This window comes from Cherax quadricarinatus, chromosome 73 (assembly GCF_038502225.1).
Source record: "Cherax quadricarinatus isolate ZL_2023a chromosome 73, ASM3850222v1, whole genome shotgun sequence".
Taxonomy (NCBI): Eukaryota; Metazoa; Arthropoda; class Malacostraca; order Decapoda; family Parastacidae; genus Cherax; species Cherax quadricarinatus.
Genome location: NC_091364.1, coordinates 7,721,657 through 7,734,663, shown reverse-complemented (window position 1 = coordinate 7,734,663; position 13,007 = coordinate 7,721,657). Strand labels below are relative to the sequence as shown.

General features: G+C 36.3%; 1 protein-coding gene across 3 annotated transcripts in view; it reads left to right on the top strand.

The window, feature by feature from the left end:
- Pkc53E (Protein C kinase 53E) overlaps positions 1–13,007 on the top strand; it is a 668,331-nt gene that overhangs the window by 604,373 nt on the left and 50,951 nt on the right. For 2 of the 3 annotated variants that reach the window (XM_070100586.1, XM_070100584.1), the window contains exon 14: positions 2,266–11,216. The exons of the other annotated variant lie outside the window; for it this stretch is intronic. In XM_070100586.1, the coding sequence (XP_069956687.1) occupies positions 2,266–2,445 (180 nt within the window). In that variant the 3' untranslated portion in view covers positions 2,446–11,216. Of the gene's footprint in view, positions 1–2,265; positions 11,217–13,007 lie in introns of those variants that run through there. 3 annotated transcript variants of the gene reach the window in all.

Here is a 13,007-nt window from a genome sequence, read left to right as displayed (position 1 = left end):
AGCCAGGTCACAGCACCAAAAGCATTAGCTGGATATTTTATGGGAATTTTTTTTTAAGTTCCTGATAAGGAAAACCACTGCTGCCTTCAATAAAAGTTTATCTTACTGAGGTTTTGTTGGTTTATTAGCTTTAAAGCTTAAATGACTACTTGAGGCTCATTAAGACTGCATATCAGCTGTGTACCTGTCAGGTATACTTCAATCTCTAAGATAGGGATTAAAGTAAACTATCAGTGCATACTCTTCTTGGCGTGTATAGCCTTGTGTGAGGTCTTTTATCCTAGTTTTCAGTATATTGTATTCAGTTGTTCAAGATATTATACTATAAAAAATTGAGGTGAGGAATTTCAGGCTCATGCTCATTGCATTTAGGACATTAATGTAGGCTAATGGAGATTGTATAAAAGAGTCTTTTCAGATACAGTATTTATGAAATGAATGTTAGTAAATACAGCTGATTCAAAGGCAGAGTGCTGAGAGTTGTGTGTAATACAATACCACTTAGAACAGGAAGAACTTTCATTAGACAGTGTTGTGCATGAGAAGAACTTTAGGTCATTATACTAATGTGAAAATTATTTATTTTGCATATGGAATATATATATTGCTAAACCTTTCTTAGTTAAGCATGAATGCAATGATTGTGTAAATTTAAACACTTAAAACTGGGATAGAAATACTTGTACATAAAAATGTAATGGAGTTTGTGTAATTTAAATATTTTCAATCTGGGATGCATTTGCCTATTTGAGATAAATTGTATATAAAAAAAAAATAGTTTAGAGAGAGTATTTTGAGAAATATTACCAGATGATTAAAAATTCTCGTGTACTTTAGTTGGAATTTGTGTGATTGATAAAGAAACGTACCAATAATAATGTTTTATTTTTCGAGCATAGTCTGAAATTTTGATTTGTAATATAACCTCATTGTGTCTTAGAATTTGTCTGTACTGTTGTCAGATAGTAATGTTTAAAAAATGAGAATCATCTGAGATTTGTCAGCACTAAATGACCCCACACAAGTTTAGTATAATAAGGCCCATTAATTATTTGAATACGTAACTGAAATGCTGAAGATAAGCGGTAGAATTTTTTTGCAACAAAAATGCAATGTGGATTATCACAATTTTTGGCATAGAAAATAATTCTGCATACTGTATCTCTAAATTCACCTTCATTACAGCTCAGCAGGCTTTTAATACAGGTTTGCAAGTTAAGAATGAATATAAACATTTTAAAGTGAGTGAATTAAATATGTAAGTGCCACAGTGATATTTTATTGAATTTTATTTTGGGAAGAATGTAAAAAACACACAATAGGGCGAGACTTTTTATTACATAAGGTTTCACTCTAAGTACAGTAAAATCTTGATTTAGCAGACTCCAGTTTAGTGGATTTTGGATTTAATGGACCAAATCTGTGGCCAGATAGCATTAGGAAATGAAGTACAAAATTAATTCATTTCAGACTTATTTGTTATTGTTAGTGTCCACTGGGTAAATCAATTGTCTGATATTGCTACCATCCTGAAAAACACACTTCATATAGATTTAATGGAGAACCAGCATTAATGGACCCCCTTCCCCTATTAATATGTTAAATTAAGGTTTTGTTTACTATTATTATACAGTGGACCCCTGCATAACGATCACCTCCGAATGCGACCAATTATGTAAGTGTATTTATGTAAGTGCGTTTGTACGTGTATGTTTGGGGGTCTGAAATGGACTAATCTACTTCACAATATTCCTTATGGGAACAAATTCGGTCAGTACTGGCACCTGAACATACTTCTGGAGTGAAAATATATCGTTAACCGGGGGTCCACTGTATTTCATATTCCTGGGGAAGTGCTAAACTGAAGGGGCCATACAGTGCCCGAGGCATGTTAGGCAATTAGGGTTTGATCCAAGGACTTAGAGGGTAGCTTTGTTTCTGTGGATCAAGAGCCCTTCACCAGTATTAAGGCCCCCCCTAAATTGAGTTTCCCTCTAAATAGGGGGAAGCATTGTTTGATACACGCTCGCTCTGCTACTGGTGTTATACATTCCAGCTTTATTGACTAGTTATTCACTACATGAATAAATGAATAGGAATCTCTTACAAATAACCTTTTAAACAAAATTTTTAAAACACTTGATAATGTAGCTTCTGAAGGCAGCAGGTTATTGTGCTCAAAAGTAAAGGAAATAAATTTCCAGCTAATGTTTTGGATATCTGAAATGACCTGGCATGAGCGATCATGACCTGGTCTCTCCACAGAGCAACCCACGTCTTGGTGAGAACTTTGATCCTGTGTTCCGCAATGCCCGCCTGGAGTTCTCCCCTGCAGATAAAAAGATCATGGAACACTTGGACCCTGATGCTTTCCACGCGTTCACCTACATCAATCCATTCTATAATCCTGTACATGATGAGGCGCTCCTCCCCGATGAGGCCTAAATACCACCACACGTCTTTCATCTTGCCATCACCGCGAAGCCATTTTTTTGATGACAGAAAGTGAATATGACCACCAGATCCTCCACAAACACCCTAAACTCCAACAGAGCAACATTTGGCTAACCTGCCAAACTTAACATCTAGATAAGCATCTTGTCTGTTAAGCTAATGTACTTAGTAAGCCCAATGATAGTTATTACATGTTAGGCATCACAGTCTGATATGAGTGTATAAGCAGGTGTGTGTCATCTTTTTGGAGGTGCCAAGTAAACAGACAGTAGAAAGAATTACACAGCTTTAGAAAAAGAAAGTATTTTCTCCTGTGCTAATGTAGATTTAAAGTTTTTTCATTTTTGTGTCAGACATTAGGTTGGTAGAGGCAATCTATTATCAATATTAAATCAATCATTAATAAATTTTGTATAGCATTGTCAGGGATAGAAAACTTCAATATACGTACTTTAAAGTGGTCATTTTGTTCATCTTGGTGCAGTTTTAGGGTCATCAGTGGTTGCTTTTAACCTCAACGATTAGCATAATTGTTTATATATACAGTATATGGTTTAGACTTCTCATTCTAAGCCCCACCTCACCCATGGATGTCAGCTGCTGGCCACCCATGGCTGAACCCTAAATTATTATAATTTTCCAGTGTCCTCACCTGTTTGCTATGTTTTCCTTTGGATCAATTATTTAAAAAAAATGTATTTCTTTTATATCCAAGTATTCCCTCTTACCATGGATTAGTTGTCATTTAGGAGTAAGTATACAAAGTTCTTAGTATAACTCATACATTGTTTAAAATGTAGGCATGCCAGTTAGCATTATTTCTACATTATAGACAATGATCAGTCATTGCGGTCCACATAATATGGCTCGTATATTGTGACCCATTCAAAATGGCCCAGGTAAGCAAGGCTCACTCAACAAGGCCCAGTTAGTGTGGCCTACTTAACATGGCCCATTTAGTATGGACCATTCAACATCTCCATCTCATGTGGTCCACTCATCATGACTCATTTAGTATGGATCACTCAGCATACCCATCTGATGGTCCATTTAGCATGGCCCATTTGCTGCAGCCCACTGTATATTATGGCTCGGTAAACATGTCCCACTCAGCATGGTCCAGCTATTGTGGCCCACCCAACATGATTCAGATTTATGCAGCTCACTCATTATAACCATTTAGTGTGGCCCATTCAGCATGGCCCAGTTAGGATGGCCCACTCAACATGGCCCGTATAGTATGGTCCACTTAACAGGACTTGGTGTGCAGAACCCAGTCAGTGTGATAAATTTAGATATTTCTTCCATGGGGGAGTTCAGGTAGTTGTTCAGTATTAATATTTTTATGCACAGTTGTCTAAATTCAGCAGAGTGATTCATTATCATTAATTTGAACGGTTGTTTATTCTATATACATTGGTCTCTAGATTGTTAGTTCTTAACTGGTGTAAATCCTTGACCAGTTAGTGATTGTTAACCAAGTATTGGATCTCTGCCAGCTACTGGTTCTTTATTAGTGCTTGTTTACAATAGCTGTTAAATTTTAACCAGTTGTTAGTTCATGTCATTGAAGTAAAGTTTAACACTAGGGAGGCATTAGGTATAGTAGCAGCTGTTGGGAGATGATGACTATCTTCCATTGTACTATGGTTCACTTACACTCAAGGCGTGCAGTTCCTGGGTTTCATTTACCCAAGGTTACAAGTAATGAACTGCATGATTGAAGTCGACCATCCAAGATGTGTACTAGAGTTTATGCACCTCTCCTTCCTTTACTGTTTGTTCCTATTCTGAATTATATGCAAGTACTAGCATTGAAGTCGGATAATATATAAAGAGTGATTATGGTTTTGTGCCAGAAATACTACTTATGTAATTGTCTTTTATGGGAATAGATAAATTTGATAGTTAAACTTGTACTGTAGTTAGGACATCAGAGTGATAGGTTCTAGAGGATATGTTGTAGTCAAAGTGTAGTGGGGATTGAGGATCAAGTGATGTTTTGATGTTTTAAATTTTCACTAACAATTTAAGTGTGTTAGGATGGAATAAAGACTTGACTTTCGTATGGTGTTGAACTTGTAGATTTTGGTGTGGTGTAAATAGTGATGATTTTAATTATGACATTATTGATCAGGTTACACCGTGTCTGATTAGTCATTTTCTTAAATAATGAAAATCAGTTATTTCATTGAGTAATATATATGGTTAAAATTGTTTACTGAGAAGACTTTTGCAGTGATCTTCATATATGATAACTGTTAGAAGTAAGTGTGTTAAATTGTTAAAAATTCTTCTCTATAGATCCCTATCCCTTTGTATTTGCATTGTACCCAAAAGATCCTATAATTCCAAGTAATTTAAAGCCTTAATATAAAACTGTGTAGTATTATAGTTGACACTCCTTGTTATGGAGGTGTAATGCCTTATGCCAGGCTAAATAACTATTACAATGGTAACAAACTTTAAGCAGTGGTGGTTTGGCATTCTCAGCACTGAATGTATTCCACCATCAGCGATGGTGGCTTAAAACCCTCAGTGGTGATGGTGCAACATTTTTGGCAGAGGTGAGGCAGCAACCTCAAAACTTATTTTTTTTTTCTTTTGGCACCATCAGCAGTGTTGGTTCGATAATTTAAAAAGTGGAGAGATGGCACCTTCAGCACTGAGTTTAGTGGTACCATCAGCAAAGGTCATCTGATACTCGGTGATAGTAGTGTGGTGCCTCTCAGCAATGATGGTGGTCAGCACCATGAACAGTGGTTGTGTAGTGCTGTGGCATAGGCATGTTAACACCCTCAGTAATAACTCTACCTGTAGGGACAATATTCTTGCTCCATGATGAGTGGGATGTGCCAGCATTGGAGACGTAACATTCCACACTTTTTAATGCAGACTAATTTTAAGATTCAAGCAACTGAAAAGTTTCTAGAATTATGAATTGTATTTTGTGATTTTTTTTTTCAACTTTAAGAATGACTTTTATAAATTGTGTACGTGACTGTTTTAAGTAATGTAATTTATCTGAGAGAGAGAGTGAAGGAAAGAACAATTGACTTAGTGAACAAAAGAGTTAGAGCAAATGAGAATAAAGTGGAATGAATGAGAGAGCAAATGGAAGTGAGAGTGAGGGAGTGAATGAGTGAATGAGAGAGAGTGAGTGAGAGTGAGTGAGAGTGAGTGAGTGAGAGTGAGTGAGTGAGAGTGAGTGAGAGAGTGAGTGAGAGAGTGAGTGAGAGAGTGAGTGAGAGAGTGAGTGAGAGTGGGTGAGAGTGAGAGAGAGAGAGTGAGAGTGAAAGAGTGAGAGAGAGAGAGTGAGTGAGAGTGAGTGAGTGAGAGTGAGTGAGTGAGAGTGAGTGAGTGAGAGTGAGTGAGTGAGAGTGAGTGAGAGTGAGTGAGTGAGAGTGTGTGAGTGAGAGTGTGTGAGTGAGTGTGTGAGTGAGAGTGTGTGAGTGAGAGTGTGTGAGTGAGAGTGTGTGAGTGAGAGTGTGTGAGTGAGAGTGTGTGAGTGAGAGTGTGTGAGTGAGAGAAAGAGAGAAGAAAAAGAAAGTGAGAGGATGAATGAGAGCAACAGTAAAACCTTGATAAGTTCAATTATTTAAATGATATTTGTTGAATATCATTAGCAATTGTGAAGTTACCACTTGACACACTTAATGATGTGGTCATCGCTATTGGTAAAGTTTGTCAGTCTTACTATAGAAGTTATGTCCCTGACTGTTTGGAGGCCTGAGTAACATTAAAGTGTCCACCAAACTCTGGTATATTTTGATAGATTTTTATATTAACACTGTCCATGAGACTTGATTGAGCCCAGGTAGAAACAACAGGTCAAAATATTCTAGGGTTTAAACAAGGTTTACAGTTAACACAGGCTTCCTAACTTTTGTAAAGTTTATGTATTGTTCTTAGTATTATGAATTCTCATGCATTTGCTACAGAAACATTTCAGAATACAAAGATTACATTTTGTATGTACACTCGAAACAAATGATATGTTAATTTCAATACTTCATTATCAAAATGGTAAGAATAATGAAACTAGTTTGTAAAGTACGTATATTAGCTCATTTTAGAAGCTAGTTTATGAAATATATTAACTCGATTCTAAAACTAGATAAAATATCATTTATTTTAGGAAACAAACCAAATAATTTAGTAAAACTTAGATCCTAAAATATTAGGACAGATTAGGTATTTGGAAATTTTTTCTATTGGTATAGCATACTATTGATGAATCTTGTAGCTGATATATATTGTAGAGTAGAAAGATGCTTGGTGCAGAGCAAAACTATATTATAGATGATGATCAACTCTGTATAGAGCTCTGTAGAGCTGTGCCGAGTGAAACGTTATAAAATAGTACCTGTGCACTTAGTGTCTTTATGCCGTACTTGTCAACAATACTTTCAATCCTGCATTATGTCGTAGAGATATACTATTGGAAATATTGAAAAACCTACACGGAAACTGCATCCTACTCTCTCTGTTTGCTAGTTTATTCATATGTTTGTGAACTTGGATGAAGCTAGGTTGGCTGTTCATGGTATACCACTCTTCTAGGTGGGGGTTTATTTCCTAATCATTCCTGTGGTTGCTAGGAACCTGGTTTTTCTATGTATGTTATTATATTTTGGTCACATTGATCTTTTATTGTATGCAAGCTAGGTTGATGCATATACGATAATCCTAAAGCGGTTTCAGAACACACAAGACCCATTAACAATACATACTGAACTCGGCATAATTATTGAGGAACTTTACGTGTTTGACTGCTGAAAGTAGAAAAGTTATGGTATTCCATGCAGTGGAAAAATCATGAGTGACTTTCGGTGGAAAAAATTCTGACTTGCTTACAGTGCAAAAATCAAGATTTAAATATGGTATGTATTTAAGATCACCCCATTATTAGTATTTTAGTGTATATGAAGTTGCAACAAAATAATGACAGAAAGAGGTGACCGTGGACCACTGGCAACAACTGCTTGATTGATCAGGCAGTCATAAGGATGCATGGCCTCAGGCCAGACTGCGAGGGTACAAGAATCCTTACAACCAGTCATAGGTATGTCACAGGTATGACAACTCATTAATACTACAGGACCTGAAGTTGTCACCCATCAAGTGGTCTACAGTATAAAAATATTTCCTAAGAAAAATAAGTGTTAGCAATAGGAGAAAGACTGACCATTTATTAGGTTTTAAGTAGTGCTCTATAGCTAAGAAAGAGTAGCTAGCGTACTGCCTTTCAGGAAATCTTTTAAATAAATTACTTGGTGTATTTTTATATACAATGTGTCTGGTGTAATCAAGCTGGTTATAATTTTATGACTGATAGTATTGATAGTCTAGATTTCATTATTCTTTATATTGAATATGGTGAGAAGCATTAATATTTTATTACTTGAACAGATTTCAGAAACTTAGGTACAGACTACCCTGAGCAGTAAGGTTTGTCCAAACTATTTACATTATGCTTTCATAATTCATATATTTCTGATTTGTTACTGATGAGTACCACTTCAAAACTGTTACACCAACACAAATTTGAATTATGAGAGCATAATTGTAGTTTATCAAAGTACATGTGTATGAAATAGTGTGTACTGTGTACTTAAAAATCAGATGATTTTAGCTTTGCTCTGGACGAGGCACTTGTTATCAAGCACAAACGAGTGACTGAGAAGAGTTTCTCAGCCTTTTGTGACATGGAGGAACTGGCCCTTCTCCTCTACCTTGTGCTTGTATTACTGTATATATTGTTCACTTGGTAAATATATTGATGTGTTCTTCCTCTTGCAAAGTATGGTGTAATATTCACAGCCATTCTGTCATCTGTGATTGCCAGGCTTCTGTGAATTGTTCCATTTCATGTGCACTTCTTCCTTATTGAAGCCATAATAGTCTGTGTGTGTGTGTGTAGTACTGTATGTTCTTGGTGTTGATATTATGTATATAGTTGAATGGCCTATTATGCCAAACCAAATCAGAAAAATAACAGTCTAAGTGTGGTGATTCTATTTTGTATTGGTGTATTATATCTTAGAGGGTACCTTATCAACATATCAGATGATGATCATTTCCACTGGAAGTGCTGGTTTTGTGTACTTGAAGCTTCCAAAGAATTTTCTTGGATTATGCATATACTGTACTGTAAATCTGTAAAACAGTACATATATATATTGATTGCTATTTGTGTTTTGATAATTTAGTCTATGCTAGAATTTCCCTGATCTTCCACATTGTATTAATTGTGATTCTATATAAAGATTTAGCTAGTACACAATCTCCACAATCAAGAGTGGATGATAGTATATAGATGTTAGTCTTACAGTGACATAGCCTTAGTCATGTCCTTAAATACTCTTCCAAAGTGTCTGTAGATGACAATTTTTACACAGAATTATTAGTTGTGCAACATGAATGTTTAGACGCTACTGTGTGTGGCACTGGGAACCTTAAGCACACACTAATATTAAACCATTAGCCAAGTCATCTAGGTTATGTGTTATTGTGGTAAGTTTATAACCTTTCTACAACTTGTTTAGAATTTTAAAGACTTTGCATGATTTGTTTTCAACATATATGAAAAGTCAAAGTGTTCTAAGAGATATTTCTGATATAAGGCATAATTTTGGTGGTGTATCACTATAAATTTCTACTCTTGTATCAATTTTAGTTATGTCACCAGAATTCCTAGAAGTTTTCATTATTGCTTAGTCATTTTAAAATGTTTGGATTTCATTAACAGTTTATGTAAACTACTGACAATATAATGCTGAAAAAAATTATCTCAATAAATTATGAGATAACTGGTGTCTAAGGTGGGGCCAAAGCTGAGTAGTTGATAATGTAATAATTTATATATTTAAATTTTATATATATATATATATATATATATATATATATATATATATATATATATATATATATATATATATATATATATATATATATATATAAATGAAAGATATTACAATATTATCTTTGCTTTTTAAATGGGGTGGAAAATATAATTAGAACACACCATTGGATGCTTTACCACTGGTATATAGCATGGTAAGCCAGCAGTTATTAATGACTGATACCCAGCACCAACATGACAGTGGTTCCTGAATCACTGAATGGGTCGTCATCTAACAAAGGCCCATGTCAAGAGGCACTTTGTTTTCTGACAAATAAACCACCACCATGTTAAGAAATATTATATTAGGGTATTCTTTGAACTCATTTGTTATTCAAGTGTATCACTTGAGTGCATTCTGCCAGTTCATACACAGTTATGGGATTATTAGCATTAATCTGACTGGTGGAGTTGTCTGCTTGTTTTATACAGGAGATAAAAGCTTTAGGTTTTGTAAGACTTGTCATTGTAGTCATTTGTAGCTGCAGACTGGCATGAGATTGATCAGGTCTCATGACAGGTCTGTAGCCAAACAGGACTTAGCACCCTACCATAATAATAATACAGTGACTAGTGTTACAAAACCTAAAGTTGTTATGGTTCATACAAAGCAACCAGGCAGCTCTACCAGTCAAAACACTGCTGATAATCCCATAAAGCAAAATTTTGTGTTCACATACATTTACTGTCATTCCTGGTACACAAGTGCCTGAGAAGATTTTTGACTTGACTGTGGATGAAAACAAAAAAATAAATAAATAAATAAATAAATATATATATATATATATATATATATATATATATATATATATATATATATATATATATATATATATATATATACAGTATATATATTTATATATTATATAATTTTATTTATTTATTATTGTAATTACGTATTATATATTTTTGCCATTATTAGCTTAAGTTTGTGCTATTTTGTATTATACATTTTTTAAATCGGTTAATTTTTTTTTTTTTTAATGGTACAACTCATTGGCAGTATCCTTCTGTTGCAGATAGCAGGCTTAGTAGCATGTTTGTTAAGAGTACAGTTATGTACATGTTATGTACATGCATAACATAAACTACAGTACGATAGTAATGCAACAGGATGTACATGGATATACAGTACATTTCATACAGAAATATTAACTGAAGTATAGTAGCACATGAATTGAATTCTTTGTAAACAGTTAGATTTAAGGCTGTCTTTAATATAACTCTTATGAACAAATGACCATAACTATGAATGATAGTAGCTAGATGTATCATCTTATAAAGCAGTTGAAAGTTAATGTCAGGCGTGCTTAGCAGCAACTTAACAACATATTTCCCTGTTAATTGTAAGAAAATCCCCAATTGAATTTAGATTATACATAAAACTGTTAGTCTCTTTCACAGATATTACACACATTATTGTAACTGTATTGTCTCAGTGTTATTTTTATAAATCTAATGATTTACAAGTAATATGCAAGTGAAGGTCTTGAGACATAGTACCATGCTCAAGGATGTTATGACTGCAGTTTTATATATAAACAGCAGGCTGTTACAAACACAGTTTAAAAGATATTTGTTATTATGGTCTATTTTGCCCCAATACCTACACATGCATAGGCTAAATCATAAAGAAAATTGACATGTAAGAAATACATTGGAGAGAAGATTGATCTATGACATTACAAGGGTACAATAGAGAAAGGTCGTCTTGGTTTCTTGTGAGTGTTGAGGTCTGCCTTGTAAGAGAGATGCTTCCTGCACTTGCAACTTTCTTTGTGGTTTAGCTGGTTTTATCTTTTAATGCTCCAGTTGTGTCAATCTTACAGATTATAAGATAAATAAAACAAAAACATTTTATGAGAACTTTTAATTTTATTACCTCCTATAGAGTATGAGGTGAAAACTGTTATTAATAATCTTGTACAGTCTTACATATATTTTCTATTTTGCAGGCTTCTCATTTATCATTGTAAAGTCTCCAGGTTTAAAGCTACTTGCATCAGTTTTGCTTGGTTTATAAAATATAGCTGCTAAAGAAATTAATATACAGTGTTTTCAATATACATGTATACACTTGGATTGGCAGGCAGATTTATAGATTTTGATATATAGTGACAAAACCATAATAAAGCCCTATAATAAGACCCTAGCATAGCACTGCAATGATGCACATGTCACTATCGGGGGTAACTGGATGAGTAATTGCATTGACATAGCTTTACTTTTATCTAAAGGGACTTGGATAAACCATGGGCCTGTTGATGAAGAGTACTATACTTTATCCTAGAAATTCATTCTTTTTCCTGGTAATGTTTTTATTTTTGATTATTATAGTAAGGCACAAACAATGAGACAAAAATCTAATCACTGTGATAACAGCCACGTACAATAATCCCTTGCTCTGAGTTTGCACCTCTTCAAGGGGGGCTCCTTGTTGTGATGAAGAGGCTCTTGGTCTGAGGAATTAGACCTGTCGGTCTCCTTCCTCAGACCGAACCTAATTACCCCCCAATCCCCCCTTCCCTATCCCATCCTTCCCATCCTCCCCTTTTTTCTTTCCTCCTCTTCCTCCCCACCCCTCCCTTTTGCCCTTCCTCTTTTTGGCCTTTGGGATTTCTCCCACAGGCGCGCCAGTTCCTAGGTAGGGGAAAGGATACCGGGGTCCATCCCATTCCGTTGAGGTTCTTGGCGGTGGCGTAGTTTGCCGTGGAATCTGGATCGCCTGGGGATGTCCCGATCCCTCTCCGGTATCCCAGAGTGTAGCTTTGGGTGTCTTTCGGGCGACGGGTGTATCTCTGGAAGCCACCTTTCGGATTCCGGGGGTGGTGGCCAAAGGAGGTATGCTTTGTGGCGGATATCCGGCCACCCTCTCTTTTGTCCACCGAGGTAGCTCGGCAGATGTGAGGTTGCTATCCCGGATTGCTGGTTTACTTACATGAAGGGTAGGGTATGGCACGGGTTCCATGCTACACCTGCGCTACTAGCGGTGCTGAGGTCCTCTTGGGCGCGGAGGGAGATTTCCGGCCCTTTCATTCCTCCTGCGAACTATTCCTCCCTGCTCCCCCCTTTTTTTTATTCTTTTTTTTATTTTTATTTTCTTTTCTTTTTTTTTTTCTTAAAAACAAAAAGCAAAGGAGTAACCTAACCATGGAGAACCCAATCCATGAACCCACTACCCCCGGGCCCCTTCTTGATACCACACCCCATTCTGACCCTGCCTTGTTTTTAGACCACTCTTCGGACACTCCTGATGCCCCTGTACCTCTTGCTGGTGCTGTTTCCTCACCCGCTTCAGGTACCGGGGCTTCAACTGACTCCTTTGATTTGTCTGACCTCCGCTCTCCTCTGACTATGCTTCCGGCCTCTCCCTCTATGGTATGGCAGTTTTCGAATCGCCAGCCCGTTTCTCGACGGACCAACTCCGGTCCTACTCCTAAACGCCCCTCTTCAAGGGGGGCTCCTTGGCGTGGTGAAGAGGCTCTTGGTCTGAGGAATTAGACCTGTCGGTCTACTTCCTCAGACCGAACCTAATTACCCCCCAATCCCCCGTTCCCTATCCCATCCTCCCCTTTTTCCTTTCCTCCTCCTCGTCCCCACCCCTCCCTTTTGCCCTTCCTTTTTTTTTTTTTTTTTTCTCCACAGGCAC